This window comes from Gossypium hirsutum, chromosome D03 (assembly GCF_007990345.1).
Source record: "Gossypium hirsutum isolate 1008001.06 chromosome D03, Gossypium_hirsutum_v2.1, whole genome shotgun sequence".
Taxonomy (NCBI): Eukaryota; Viridiplantae; Streptophyta; class Magnoliopsida; order Malvales; family Malvaceae; genus Gossypium; species Gossypium hirsutum.
Window position 1 is genome coordinate 40,748,656 of NC_053439.1, and position 15,089 is coordinate 40,763,744.

The 15,089-nt window shown below is 34.8% G+C and overlaps 1 protein-coding gene across 1 annotated transcript; it reads right to left on the bottom strand.

Annotated features, from left to right (window-relative positions):
* Positions 1-208: 208 nt before the first annotated feature.
* Positions 209-10,623, bottom strand: LOC107949739 (G patch domain-containing protein TGH). Its single transcript, XM_016884494.2, has 16 exons — positions 10,266-10,623; positions 9,527-9,617; positions 9,338-9,432; positions 8,223-8,323; positions 7,537-7,598; positions 7,364-7,438; positions 6,825-6,973; positions 6,344-6,419; positions 6,136-6,222; positions 5,927-6,004; positions 5,173-5,347; positions 3,480-3,969; positions 3,010-3,288; positions 2,808-2,936; positions 2,336-2,545; positions 209-1,345 (listed from the first exon to the last, which is right to left on the bottom strand). Exons 1-16 carry the CDS (start codon positions 10,398-10,400, stop codon positions 566-568), a joined length of 3,012 nt encoding a protein of 1,003 aa, XP_016739983.2. The 5' UTR covers positions 10,401-10,623; the 3' UTR covers positions 209-565.
* Positions 10,624-15,089: the final 4,466 nt, after the last annotated feature.

A 15,089-nucleotide genomic window follows, 5' to 3' on the forward strand; every position in this document is an offset into this window, starting at 1 on the left:
CAATCTTAAACCAATTAATAATAAGTGCAGGGGAATATAAATTTACTAGAAAAATTTAAGTCGGTCCACTTAGATCCCTGAACCAAAGACACCTCCACCACTTTAGGCGGTACTCAAATCATAAAACGTCACCGCTGACCTCTAACTACAATCCAAATGTACCTTATGACGAGGACTAATCTGGGAGGAACTCAAAATAATACCATACTACTATCAAATGGTTCATAGATGTATTATTAAGGAGGAAAATCATTGACAAGTTAATTTCAAAAGTAGAACCCAGAAGTTGCCTTAATAAAGCATCATCATTTCCAAAAGTTCACTTCATAAAAGTACATACCTCCATGGATCGTACCTTAGTCACAACAACATCTGGACCCAAAAGGAAAGTCTCGCTGGAAGCACCATCTCAGTGTAGGATCTCCATCAACATTTCATGGAGAGACCCTTCCCCCAGAACATCAAACAAACTGATTATCCCTCAAATTTTGGTGTTGGATCCAGTATGCTATACAACAGGAAACTTTGTATGGAGATGGGATTGGGAAACAAATAGAGCTTATTTTCAATTCCTTCGTTTTCTTTTCTCTTTCCTGGATTCTGAATGTTCTCCCTCTGAACCATGATGGGACCTACTGGGAGAGTCCCTGCTTCTGTGCTTATGATGTTTTGAGTGTTTTCTGCTGCTACTACTCTTTTCCCTGGAGGATCTTTTCCGTTTTCCTTTTGACCTGGAATGGTAGCGATCACGATCATCACTGGATGAGTCACTGTATGAATCACTGCTTCTATAACGATGTCGCCTAGAATGTTTTCTACTCCTTTCATATTCTGATGAGGAGCTGCTGCTCCAGTTTCTCTGACAGCTGGAGGGTGATCTGACTTTCTTATCCTCTGGAGGAAACTTATCTGCATTGACTGTACCAGATATGTTCTCAGATAAACCATCAGTATGCTTGCTACTATATCTCACAGACTTGCCAGGAATGGATTCATTTTTGGGGGATTCACCGCCTTGAGTAGTTTCTTGTTCAGGGTTTAGAGATGTTCCAGTGCCAACATTAGGAGCACAGAAGGTTCTATGGCCTTCAACAGTACCAACTTTCGCAATTACAGCATCACTGTTTGGTGTTTCTATCTGAGCAGACGAGTTGGCTTTATTTGTTGAGTAGGGTGTGTCAGGGGGAACCTCGAAGCCCAGTTCTTTTCCCAGGGATTCTAGAAAGTCACCTGCTATCAAACGGTTCAGTGTTGTAGTTGCCACTTCAATCTTCTTCTCCGGATCCTCCACCTTTTTGGTAATTGTGTCTTCTACATCTTCATCAGAATCATCAGAAAAAATTGCCTGCATTGAACAAAGATCAATTGAACAGAATAAGGAGTCATCCCAGTCATATCATGGATTAGATATTAAAGACTTCATATGTACTTGGCAAAAAAAATATAGAGGTTTCATATGTAGAACAGCACAGCAGCCAGTTGCCAGCCACATGCAGACATGAAAAGCATAAGGGGAAACAGGATGTCGGACACATATCATGGAGTGATGAAACAGAAGCTTATGGACTAGGCACATTCTCTACTGGTGCAAACAAGAATATATCCATAACAAGGTTTCATGATCTAGAAGATAATGAAACATGAAGCAAAAATGGCAAGTAGCAATTCATCTAACAATTTCTGCAGCTAGCAGAAGATATCCTTGCATCAGAAAGTTGAAATTAAATGCAGGATGTAAAAAATCATTAAAACGAAAAAGAAAAAAGAAACGGCAAACAATAGTTGCTCAGTGAAACAAATTCATACAAGAGAGAAAACCTAGGACTAACTGTTCAAACTCAAAGAACAATACAGAAAAGAGGTCGGCACTTTGATCTTCACCAAATAGTGAAAGCCTGTATAGTAACGTTCTGCTAGCTTTTCTGAGCACCAGATGCTACTTAAGGAAACAATCATCCTTATCACAGTGCTATTACATTCAAAAGTGAGGAAAATTGAAGACCCCAAACTGAACACAAAAATATTTTTTTTATGGATTTTCTGTAACATAAAGGAATTAGGAGCATATGTCCATTTCCATGTGACACCAATTACAAAATAACGGCAAAGAACATTGTATCCTTCAATCAACAGTTGATGCCGAAATGATTAGTTACGAACACGGATGCAGAGAAAATAGTGTCAGTTGGATAACTAAGTTCATTCCAAATTGTCATGTTAACCATTTCAAATTACAATGTCTAGTTTGTATCATGGTGCAAGGACACTACACCAAAAGAAAATTAACTGGCACTAGAATTAAACCAGAAGTATTTTCCAACTGAACAAAGAATACCTTATAGAGATCAACGGGCCTTTCAACATTTTCAGCTACAATTTCAATTTCCTCTTCAGCTGCACCTTCAATTGTCTTTTGAGCGCCAGTTTGAGCAGCAGGAACGTCTCTATTTGTAATAGCATCTTCTTCCGGTTTAGCACCTTTAACAGAATCTGGAATGAAAAGTAGAGAATCAATCTTACTTCTCACACGTGGGGCTGGTGGTGGCTGCAAACAGAAATATTATATTTTTAGAATGGAAATCACAATTAAAATTAAAATAAATAGCACTAAGCCTCTCCTTTCTAAGAGAGAAAGTAAAACCAGCATAGATTTCTAAATACAAATTTCAGGTTGAATGGATGCGCAGATGGAAAACCACACTCGTGTTTGTCCATAAGCACATTACTACATCATAAAACCTTCCATAAACTGTTCCTACTAACTCAGGCTTATGAAAAGAAAACAGCAGAAAAGAATTAAGGAATACCTTCCCCATAAAAGGATCAATGAGATCAAAGCGCTTGCATAAAACAGGCAAAGGTCGCCATTGGAACTCCTCCCTTCTTGGGTACTTCTCCTTTGTCACCAAATCTTCAGCATGAGTATCTTTAACTTGCTGTTAAATTTATGGAAATGTCAAAATCCAGCAAAAAAATTCAGTAACTAAAAAAACACCACCTTAAATTTACCTCTAGTCCGCCAGAAGTAAACTGCATTCCAGCGGCTAGAAAGTCCAATGGCTGTGTTGAAACCATGCTTTCCTTTCCCCATTTCCCTTTCTCTAGTACCTCAGCAGCTGCCTCAAAATCCAATTTTTCACGAGCACGAGCAGCTTCTGACATGTTACTAGCCGAACTATAACCAGTAGAACGAAGCCCTCCTTCATACTTCTCCTTGAGAAACTGCTCAAATCTTTCTTGCTTTGCAGGATCATCTTTGAATGGTTTTGCAACTTCGGGCAACTTACTCTACAATAAACAAAGAATAAAAGTCTGAATTAAGCAGTCTGTAAAAACAATATGGTGAAGTTTAAAAGACAACAAACTGAGATATAACAGCATTTGAAAATCAAAGCACCAACAGAAAGAAAAAAATCTAGGATACTTGACTTGCATAACTTTGTTGAAAACAATAATAAGAAGAGAAGTACAGTACTTACAAATGAATCAGGTTTTTTAAATGTATCAGAAAGATTGAACTGAAGTTGAAACTTCCTAGATGCGATTGATGAGCTTGTAGTCTCTTTTGTGCTTCTGTCCAAAGGTTTTTCTCCTAATAATTTGCCACGGCCCTCTGCCGTCATCTTCCGTGCACTTAGGGAATGTTTTCCATCCAATGACAGCTTGGCTTGATCACCAAGTTTCTGATGCTCCTCCCACAGTCTCCTTTCGTAATAATCATGTCCATCTCCTCCAGAAAGAAAACTGAATAATGGATTTGACTGGTTCTTCTTTCTTGAGAGATCCTCAAATAATTTACCACATCGAGTCACTAATTTAGCAACCCCCTCAATTAAGAGTTTCAGATTACTATCATCTGGAGGAGGAACTTCTGGGGGAGAGGGAACATCGAGCTTCCTCAGTGTCTCAAGAGGTCCAGGAAATTTGTGGTGTGGAACAAAATCCTTTGGGATTATAGGAGGGTCAAACCTGAATAACAATATGAAAAATGATATTAAAAATTTTATTAAAGAAAAATACAAAGAACTATGACAGTTTTTTAGTTTTGATTTCCAAATTATGCAAAACAGGCTAGCAAGGAAATAGCCTTGATAAAGAAGAACCAGTGAATGACTCAAACAATTCATCCAAACAAAAGTTCTACTACAAGCAGTTTAACATAAATATTGATATGGTACATACTAAGCACATCAAGTATGTTTACTATGATCATTTACACGAGTGCATATTTATATTTATTCTGTGCTTTTTGGCATTCCAATAAATGATTAATGAGCGACTTAAAAACTAATATTTACTTTGAGGTCCATGTTAGTCATCGTCTCTTTGGTTTTTTGCTAGCATAAATATTAAAGGACTGGCACCTTTAAGGAAACACAAGTTCCCCACCAGTAGGCTATTAAAACTACAAGCAGTTTAACATAAATATTGATATGGTAAATACTAAGCCCATGAAGTATGTTTACTATGATCATTTACATGACTGCATATTTATATTTACTGTGCTTTTTGGCATTCCAATAAATGATTAATGAGCCACTTAAAAACTAATATTTACTTTGAGGTCCATGTTAGTCATCGTCTCTTTGGTTTTTTGCTAGCATAAATATCAAAGGACTGGCACCTTTAAGGAAACACAAGTTCCCCACCAGCAGGCTATTAAAACCATCCATCACTCTCCTTCTAATTCATCCCTATTTAATGAGCATTTTTTCACATCCTCTATTTTCCATTTTCCAAGTACTTCAGTATTACCCACAGAATTCTTAATTAAAAAATCTAAATATTAATGACCTAAGCCCCAAGACCATTTTTAAACCCAATTCTACTACACTCAACAAGCAACTCAAAATCATCCAACATGATTTCCAAAAATTTCAGACACAAATCCTGACCAGAATAATCCCCACCCCCAAAAATAGATAAATAACTTTAACATCATTTCTTCAGTATCAGTATCAGTATTAAATTAAAAACTCTGGCATGCATCATAACCCCCACCTTACCAAGGAAAAGGATATGTTAATGAAGAATTTCCTAATTTCCATAACGTGCAACAAGAATTACAGATGGCATGTTACTTCTCCAAATAAAAAGGCAGGCAAATTACAGGCTTAACACAATGCGACAAATGTGGTATCAAGCATGCAGCATCAACTACTTTACAATTACCTTTCTAACTGGTAGTCAGAAACTGATGCAACTTTGAAACCAGGCAGAACACCCTGATCTTTAGCAACCACCTTTTGTTTACTCTCTATGCTCAACCTTGAAGGTTGTTTACTCTCTATGCTCAATCTTGATGGCTCTTCATCCTCTTCAACGCATGTTTCTTCAAAGTCATAACCTAAGATAGCAAGCCTACCTTCAGCTTAAAACTTGAATTAAACAAATAACCTCAGGGTGAATTGGCAAATTAATGATAAAATTAATCCCCATGAATAAAATTTTTGGAACTTCATGATCACCGAGATAGAAACTAAATGCCAAAAACTAGTTTAACCATATCAACAACCCAAACAATGAGGATATTAATGAATCACAAACAGTTGGCATATCAACACCAACTTGAGAAATACCAATCTTCATCACAATACCAAAAATAAGAAACATTCTACAAAGAGAACCCTATAGCTACAGGACAAGAATTTCAGAATAGTAACAAATCAATCACCATCCGCCAAAGACACAAATACAAAAGGAAGGTGATAAAACATTCTGAAGAAACATCCCCAATTAATGAATGCAACTCCAAGCCCTTTATTTGATATTTAAAAAAAAACAGATATGAGTTATCAACACCAACATTGACCAATATGACTGATTTCTTCATGATAGTAGGCATTGGCAATCAATTTGTTTAAGGGGGCGATAAAAGTTGATGAATGATTACAAGATGCACACTCACAAAAAGTGAAACACTAACCAGCACCATAGATATCCTCATCTTCAGCATCATATTCTTCAAGTGCACCAATTCCAAATCCAGGAGCAGCTTTTCCTGCTGGTGTAGAAACAACCTCTATCAAGATATATAATTCATGCATGCAAGGAAAACTCGAGAAAGATGAACCATTGCAAAAATACATGCCAGAGGACTTGAAAAGACATGCTCATAAAGACACTAGATCTTACACTTGGAACCAAAGAGACTATCTTTTATTGATATAGCTTTCCTGTACCCATGCTGCTTATCATTCGACAGGTGCAATCTCTTCTTTTCTGAAAGCATTTCCAAATAAAAGAAAAAAAGAAAAAGACAGTAAAAATCAATGCTTCTGAGAACAATACAAATAATTAGTAAACAGTTGTCTTCAAGAAATCACATAAAGAAATCATATACCCCTAAATTCAGGAGCATGCTTGAATGGATCATAACCTAAACCATGTAAATCCTGCTTAGGGTTGCACACAAAAGCCTGCACATAATTATAACAGAAAAATAACTCAATTGCTTTCAGTGCGTCAAAAAACCGATCTCTCTCTCTCTGTGCTCATTCATGCCCACAAAAGCAAGCAAGCTGACAGAGATTTTAACCTCCAAAGCTTAAGAAGATACTAGTTGCAAATTCTAATATGAATATATGGACCAAGCTAAATATTCTCTTCCAAATTTACAAAAAACAAAGAAGTAAATAAAATATCCTTCCACTTGCTCAACATTCCCACAAATGGAGCAAGTATTAATGAGCCAGGAGACACTGCTTTTGAGCTTGTTATGACAGGAAAAACCCACATAATTATAAACACCTTTCATAATTAGGCAAAGGGTCATAAAAAGAAAAGCAAGAGTAATAATATTGGTAACAAGGAGAACTTCTCACAGGTAAGCTTTTAGAAGATCGAGTATCATTGTCAACAGGCTGCGCCATGAAGCTTTCAGGTTCTTCATCAGGGTCATTAGCAGGATATGGTGCCTTCACATCCTCAGAAGCAAATGCTAGAAAAGCTTTTCTAGCTTCTCTACGAGCATCTGTAGTAAATATAAAGATGAGAATATTCAGCCTGAAACTTAGTACCTCTGTTACAAAAGCATCGCACAAGGAAAGGTATATAAAGATCCATTTATGCTATATAATCATGACAAATTAGGATGCACTAGATGAAGGGGTTTCCATCAATAAATAGATCCAGATCAAATTTTTTTTTATGAGCTGAGGACTGAAGATAGTGGTTTAATATTGAAAAATAGTAAATAACTTGCTGTTGAGAAATCTAATACTCTATCATATTATCATAGAACATGTAGGCCTTAACGCATTCTAATTGTATGTTCAACATATACCATTTCAATACATTCTGCCAATAGAGCTAAAAAGCCAAACAGAACAAATAAGATCGATGTGACAATAGACCAAATTACCATATAATGACCTAGCACAAGAATCCTTGATTGCACGACCATGTCTCCATCCCATCTTCAGCAGCAATTTCACACCTAATCAAGTATGTAAGATGAGCTCTAAGTTGCATAAGTTCTACTCAGATAAACTAGTTGGTGGCAAAGCATTTATATGTTCACAAATCTCAGCAAACCTATAGACTCAGATGCTGGCAGGACAAGTTCATCAGGAACAGGTCCAGGAATTGCAGATGGCCTACAGGAAACACAGAACTAACTAAGAATCCATTATATAAGTGGAAATATCTCCAGGTAGTACAAAAGACACAAAAATCAAACAGTTCACATATGCATGGGTGCACATGTTATGAGGTGCAAATGCATTAGCTGGCACGTCCATAGTGAAAAGAAGAATATTAGATAACAAAGGAAGCAATAATGAGAGAGAAGATGATCATAAGGATGATAGAACAATGATAATAACGATAATGGTAATGAAAAATGCTGTCATCAAGAAATATTGTCGTAATATGGAGACATTGGCCGCCTTAAGTCTGGGATAATAACAGTAACCATATGGAATGTCTCTATATCCTAACAAACGAGTTCAAAAGTCTTCTTCAGCAACACAGGGTGCAAAAATGGACATGTATAGATGTGGGGTTGGGCTCTATAAAAATGAAAAATTAGATTCTTTTATTTCATGCCAAAAAAAAAGGTCACACTTGTGGCAAAAATCAATATTCCCATTGAGAGCACTTAATTTTCAAAAATATGGATTTCTATTAAGAACCACGACTCTGAACAGTCTGCAATTTCAGCTTCATATCTAGTGACAAAATTATTACTGATAAGAAGAATATGCAACCATTTCACAGACCTTTGCTTTTGCTCCTTATCGGCTTGTTTGCGAGCAAACTCAGCAGCTGTAAATCCAAATGTGTCAAACTGTGAAGATGTTCCCAAAGTACCTTCCAATTCCTAAAATAGAAAAGCAGGATATATCATTAAAAATTCTAGCAATTAGAAACAAAATATGAAAACAACTTTAGCAAACCCTTATTTTCTATCTATAGTAAGTCATAGATGAGAGGATGATATGGTAACCAGTTCTTGTTCAAACAGCAATCATGTCTGAAAAGACAAAAGGATATTGAGAGGCACATGTAACAATAATCAGTGAATACATTGAGTAGGTAGTGAAACTACTTTCAAAGACTTCCATATAGGCAAATTCTGTTATGATTCCTGTAGCACAGTTTTGGAATGAAATACGAGCTAAAAAATGATCTCTTCAGCAAACTTCCGTTAATGAATGCAGAGAACAGATATTTTAAAACATAATTTAACTGGAAAGATGCTTAAAATTTAATAAAATATATGGAATTCTTGTATAATAATCATCACTTCTTTCAATATTGCAACAAATGAAAGATTTAAACAGTATTTTAGTATATATTACGGAATACTGATAACCATGAAACCATGTCAGAGCCATGAAAATACATAAACAGATGAAACTTTGAAGGTTCTATACGGCTAATTGTGCATCTAACATCGGGCACATATGAATGATAAAGAAAGCGTGATACTCCAGATATGAAAATATAGGACCAATATCTATGCATATAAATTCTTCACAGTGAAATAACAAATAATCCTAAATAAAGACACAATCATATCTGCTAATGAAAATAATAGGACAAATATTTTTGCATCACTAAACTTCAAACTCATGAAGGTCAAAACTTTATTAGCAGTCACATGACAGAATTAGGAATTTCAGATTTAGAGAAGGCATCAAGATTTTTTTAAAACATCTCTAAACTAGAATACTAGAAGTGCAGGAAACTGAGTTGTAAAATATGAAGGAAATAAACAACTATGAAAAAATGTGATTTCGGCATAGAGCATGTCAAACCTAACAGACACTGCATCATCCTTATCTGCGGTCAAAGAAAATCATAAAAGGTGGGAGAATGAAATAGAACATACTGCTTTCTCATCTTCATCTAAAAAGTTGAAAATGCTCTGCTGTTTGACTTCAGCTCTGCTCTTCCTTGATGATGTAAATGATTGTGGGGCCCAACCTGCAAATATGTTTCACAACCCATAAGGCATGCTAGATGATATCATTACAAGTGAATGGAAGTAATCTAGTTAATATGAATTATAGAGATATACCCTCTTTAGTGCCCACCGTATTGAAGTAACCAGCAGAAAATCCACCTGTAAATGCACCATGGAATCTTCTGCGTCCTTCTTCATCTCTAACCTGGAAAAATGTAGTTCAAAGATGATAGAAAGAAAGTCTTTTGATCATGTATAACAAATAAACACTTACAAGATCACATAATACACCTTATCTATATTATTATATCATGCAAGAGATTGAGCTAGATTGGCAATTCATAAGTTAAAGAATTATTAAACTATGGATGCCATCAAAAAAGAAACCCATCAATGTTCTCTTTTTTTAAAGCAATTCCAAGAAATATTGTTTAGAATCAACTGCAAGTAATGTGAAATCCATCAAAGGCTTCCATTCCTGTTAAGGAACTGATTTATCCTCAAATACTACCTAAAAGCAAACAATTTGCTTTGATCATCACATGAATCCAATTTATACAACCTCCAAATAACAAGTAGCAGTTTTCAAAAAAACACAAAACAAACAACCAAACTTGTTCATATAAAAAATGTAAAAGCAAGTTCCATCCCTATCATCCCCGCTTTCTTCTATTTTCTTTTCTCCTAAATTTCACGGAAACCAAACGACCTCTGAAAGATACGATTTCCAGCTAAAGGGCGGACGAAAAAGAAAAAAAAACAGAACTCAACCTCATATGGGTTCTAGGAAGGTTCAAATATCTCACTTAGAAAATCAGGAAAAAAAAAACAAGAGGATGATGGAAGTATATACCTCTTGCTTCCAGGGAGGGAGGGAGCGGAGGTTACCAGAAGCTTCGGCGGCGGCTTTCTTCCGACGGCTGGTGATCTCCTCTTCCCGCTCTATCGGTGTACCGAAGAACACGTAATCCTCCTCGTCCGAATCCATAATTTTCCTTTCCTAATTGATTGATTAAGTGTTTAAATGAGAGTGAGATTAAAAGAGCTATTGGAAAATGGCTGTTGATTGATTATAAATGGATTTTATTTTATTTGGGGGGAATTGCCGAGTTCTTGAAAGGAAAGCTCTGGTTGCAGTAGGATCCGAAGGCGAAGATTAAAAGCTTGGGTTGGGTTAGTGAAAAACCTGTACCCAGACTTGTGAAAAGGCCGGCCCTTTTTACAATATTTTTTCGATTTTAAAAGCTTTACTTCATTTATTATTAAAAAGGTTAAAATGTGCTATTAATCCCTGTACTTGTATATAATTCGAAATTTGGTCCCTGTAAAGGTTAAAAATTCAATCCTCCTACTTTTCAATTTAAAAATCCTAGTCCAATTATTATCTTCATTGATAGTTTTTGTCAAATTTTTTCAATTTAATATGTTTATTTTCTATTAATCATTTGCAATATTGTAGGAGGACAACACAATCAAAATTTGAAATTAACAAATTTTGACGAAAAATACTCATGAATTTAATAGTTGGACTAATATTTTTAAATAAAAAATTTTAAAGGGCTTAATTTTTTAAACTTTTTAAGTATAGAGAATAAATATCAATTTTCAAAATACAAGTACTAACAGTATATTTTAACCTTATTAAAATATTTTTATATGTTTCGATATAGGTTTTTTTCACTAATTTTACTAATATTTAAAAAGTTGTATTATTTATTATTCTAAGTTTGGGGGAAAACTATTTCTCAAAATATGATTTTTTTTTTTTGGCATACTTCAACACTCCGGGGTGTTGAATTCAATTACAATTTATGTGCCACAAAAGTTCCATCTCCGCTATAGATTTTGCATGATAATTATGAAATAATTAAGATTCCTTTTGAGTTTAGATGTGTGTATATTTTAACCTTAAATATTTAACCTAACTTAACCCTAATACAATAGATGTGTGAATCTCGACATCTAATATAGAGTTTAAGTCCTTCGACTCCCTCAAAACTGATTGCCACATGCCAAATTGGCGTAGCAACCAATCACTGTACTGTTGTTTGACAATGTCGAAACATATAACGTTTATGTAAATCTTACCCAGTGTGTGCCCCTCATCCACTAAGGCCTTAGGTAGCATCGCTTGAATGTCTTTTGCCCAATACGATGTCCACTGAAACTACATTTAATAATTACAAGTTAACAAAATAGTAAAGGATGATAATAGTCAATACCCTAACCATTTATAACAGCTAAATAATTAACCTCGTTAGTTGTATATATATATCAATATAAGACTTTCAATAATATGTGGTGTGATTCAAATTCACCTTAAATATTTAAATATATTTAAAATTTATCAAATATATTATAAAAATGAACCTAGAAATATGTTTTAAACTGATATATGCATGGATGGGGTGAAATTTATTAAAGTCAATTCAATGAAGTTGTCAATTTTCAAGCTCAAAAGATTAATCAACTTGAAAATGAATTTTTGGATGGGATCTAGGCATTTTTGGGTTGAGATGTCTACATATCACTTGAAGAGCTATCTCTTATCTTTGAAAAGCACTTTGAATCACTCAATTTTGAGTTTGGGAGCTTAATTAAGTTATAACCATTTTAGTGAAGACTGCACGAACAGAATTTTTGGATAGGATTATTATGGGAAATTATGAGTTTCGGGCTTTAACTCGAGTTTAAATCATATTGGATTTTATTTTTAGGGTTAATTTTTATTATATATGAACCTAATATTATATTTATTGGGTTTTATTATTTATTTATTCTGAATTTTGGATATATTTTTAAGTATTTTAAGTTATTTAGGAGTTTTATATTTCTTAGTCGACAAGAAAGCTTAGTTTAAATTGCTTATTGTTTAGATTAATTAGAGTTTCATTATACTTGAGAGTTTTATTTGGATGTAATTAGCTAGCCTATATAAAGGCCTCTTCATTGTTTATTAAAAACACAATTGTTTTTCATTAATAAAATTTTCAACTCTTAGAGTAAGTTTTTTTTGTACATGATTGCTTTCTTGTGATTTTTAGAAGCAGCTTTCTTCTTGATTTTTCTTCAGTGAGTTGTGAGAATCATTCTTCATCCTCCAATTTGTCAAGAATTATTTCTTAAGGGGTTGATTAGAGCCATTAATTGAATTTGTTAGGGTTTATACCTAAAAAGGTTCAATTGGACACTTATCTATCTATCCATCATATCCATCGGTTTATTTGATTCATCTTCCACTTTTTAATCTATCATTTATTTATTTATTGTTTTTGTTAGAGTTGTGTGACCCAAATTCTAAGAGATTTCTTGCAAGTCAAGTTAAACAAAATATATCTTCTTTCTAGAAGATTTAGTATTTATGAGTATAATATATTTAGCATTTATTAGCATAATATATTTGACTTTGATTAGAATTAGGTTTTTTAAACCTATAAATAGATGTAATCGAAACTCCTCTTGTAATCATTTAAATTCGACATAGTGAATTTTCTTTTACTCTGCCCGTGGTTTTTTCCCGAAAGGGTTTCCACGTAAAAATCTGTGTGTTCTTTATTTTTATCTCTCTTTTCTTTGCGATATATTGTCATTACTAACGTTCTATTTTTACAAATTGGTATTGGTTGGTCATTCGATCAAGATGGCTGAAGACAATTTGTTGCATCGCACAGATTGTGTGGCAGATTAAGAGCAGTTCTGGCAGATGGAGGATGCCCTGCTAGGGATAGATAAGATGCCTTAGACATTAACGAATGAAGAGAAGAAGCGTGAGGATCAAAAGGCGTTAACACAATTACATCTGCATTTGTCTAACGAAATTTATAGGATGTGATGAAGGAGAAGACCGCCGCTGCATTATGGAAGAGACTGGAACAAATATGTATGTCGAAAACTCTAACCAGCAAGTTGCATATGAAGCAACATTTTTATGCTCATCGTTTGGAGGAAGGTGCATCTATGCACAAACAATTAACAGTGTTTAAAGAAATTCTTTCAAACTTGGAGGCCATGGAGGTTCAATATGATAACTAAGATCTAGGGTTGATTCTACTTTGTTCGTTTCCCCCGTCTTATTCAACCTATAGAGACATGATTTTATATAGTCACGAGTCTCTCACAATTGATGCGGTTTACGATTCTTTAACCTCGTATGATAAGATGAAGCATCTTGTAGTTAAACCGAATTATAAGGGAGAGAGTCTCATTGTTCGTGGGAGACAAGAACGAAATGTTGATGATGATCATGGAAGGACATAGGAACGGAATCCTCGCGGTAAATCTAAAGGTAGATCGAAGTCTTCAAACAGAGGTAAAACTTGTAACTTCTGCAAGAAGAAAGGGCACATTAAATCGGAGTGTTATAAGCTACAGAACAAGATCAAAAGGGAGGCTGCGAATCAAAAGGGAAAACAACCAGAAAATTCTGGTAAAGCTGATGTTGTAGAAGACTACATCGATGGTGAACTTCTAGTCGCTTCTGTCAATAACTCTAAAGTGAGCGATGAGTGGATCATTGATTCGAGCTGCACCTTCCACATGAGTTCCAATCGAGATTGGTTTACAATTTATGAAACAATGTTTGAAGGTGTAATTTTGATGGGAAATAATACTTCGTGTAAAATTACAGGTGTTGGAATGATTAAAGTTAAGATGTTTGACGGAGTTATCAGAACACTTAGTGACGTGTGACATGTTCCAGAATTGAAAAGAAATTTAATTTCATTGAGTACTCTTGATTTAAAAGGGTACAGATACACAGCTGAAAGTGGGGTTTTGAATATTTCCAAAGGTTCCCTCGTTGTGATGAAAGGTCAGAGAAAAACTGCCAAGTTATATGTTTTGCAGGGTTCTACTGTTACTGGTGATGTAGCTATTGCTTCCTCTTACTTGTCAGATGATGATATTACTAAAATTTGGCATATGCGCCTAGGGCATATGAGTGAGAATAGCATGACAAAATTGAGCAAAAGAGGACTTCTTGATAGGTAAGGAATTTGCAAGCTAAAGTTTTGTGAGCACTGCATTTTTGGGAAGCAAAAGAGAGTTTGATTCACTAGAAGAATCCATAACAAAAAGGAAACATTGGAGTATATTCATTCTGATCTGTAGGGGTCATCCAGAGTGCCTTTGAGAGGTGGAGCTAATTATATGCTAACTTTTATTGATGATTTTTCCAGAAAAGTTTAGGCGTTCTTCCTGAAGCAAAAACACGATGTGTTTTCCACATTTAAGTATTGAAAAAATATGATTGAAAAATAGACGGGAAAATAAATAAAATACCTCCGCATAGACAATGGCTTAGAGTTCTGTCCTCATGAGTTTAATAAATTGTGCAAGTCAGAAGGGATCATGAGACACTTGACAGGTCATCATACTCCACAGCAAAACGGCGTTGCAGAACGATCATAGAGAATGTTTGATGTATGTTGTCAAATGCCAACTTATCAAAGTCATTTTGGGCCGAAGCAGCCTCTACTGCATTTTTTGATCAACCGATCTCCATCCGTTTCCATTGAGAAAAAGACTCCACAAGAGGTATGGTTTGGTAATCTTGCTGACTATTCTGATTTAAAGATCTTTGGGTTTCCTGCATATGCTCATGTTGATAATGGAAAATTGGAACCGAGATTTATTAAATGTGTTTTTCTTGGTTATACAACTGGTGTAAAAAGGTATA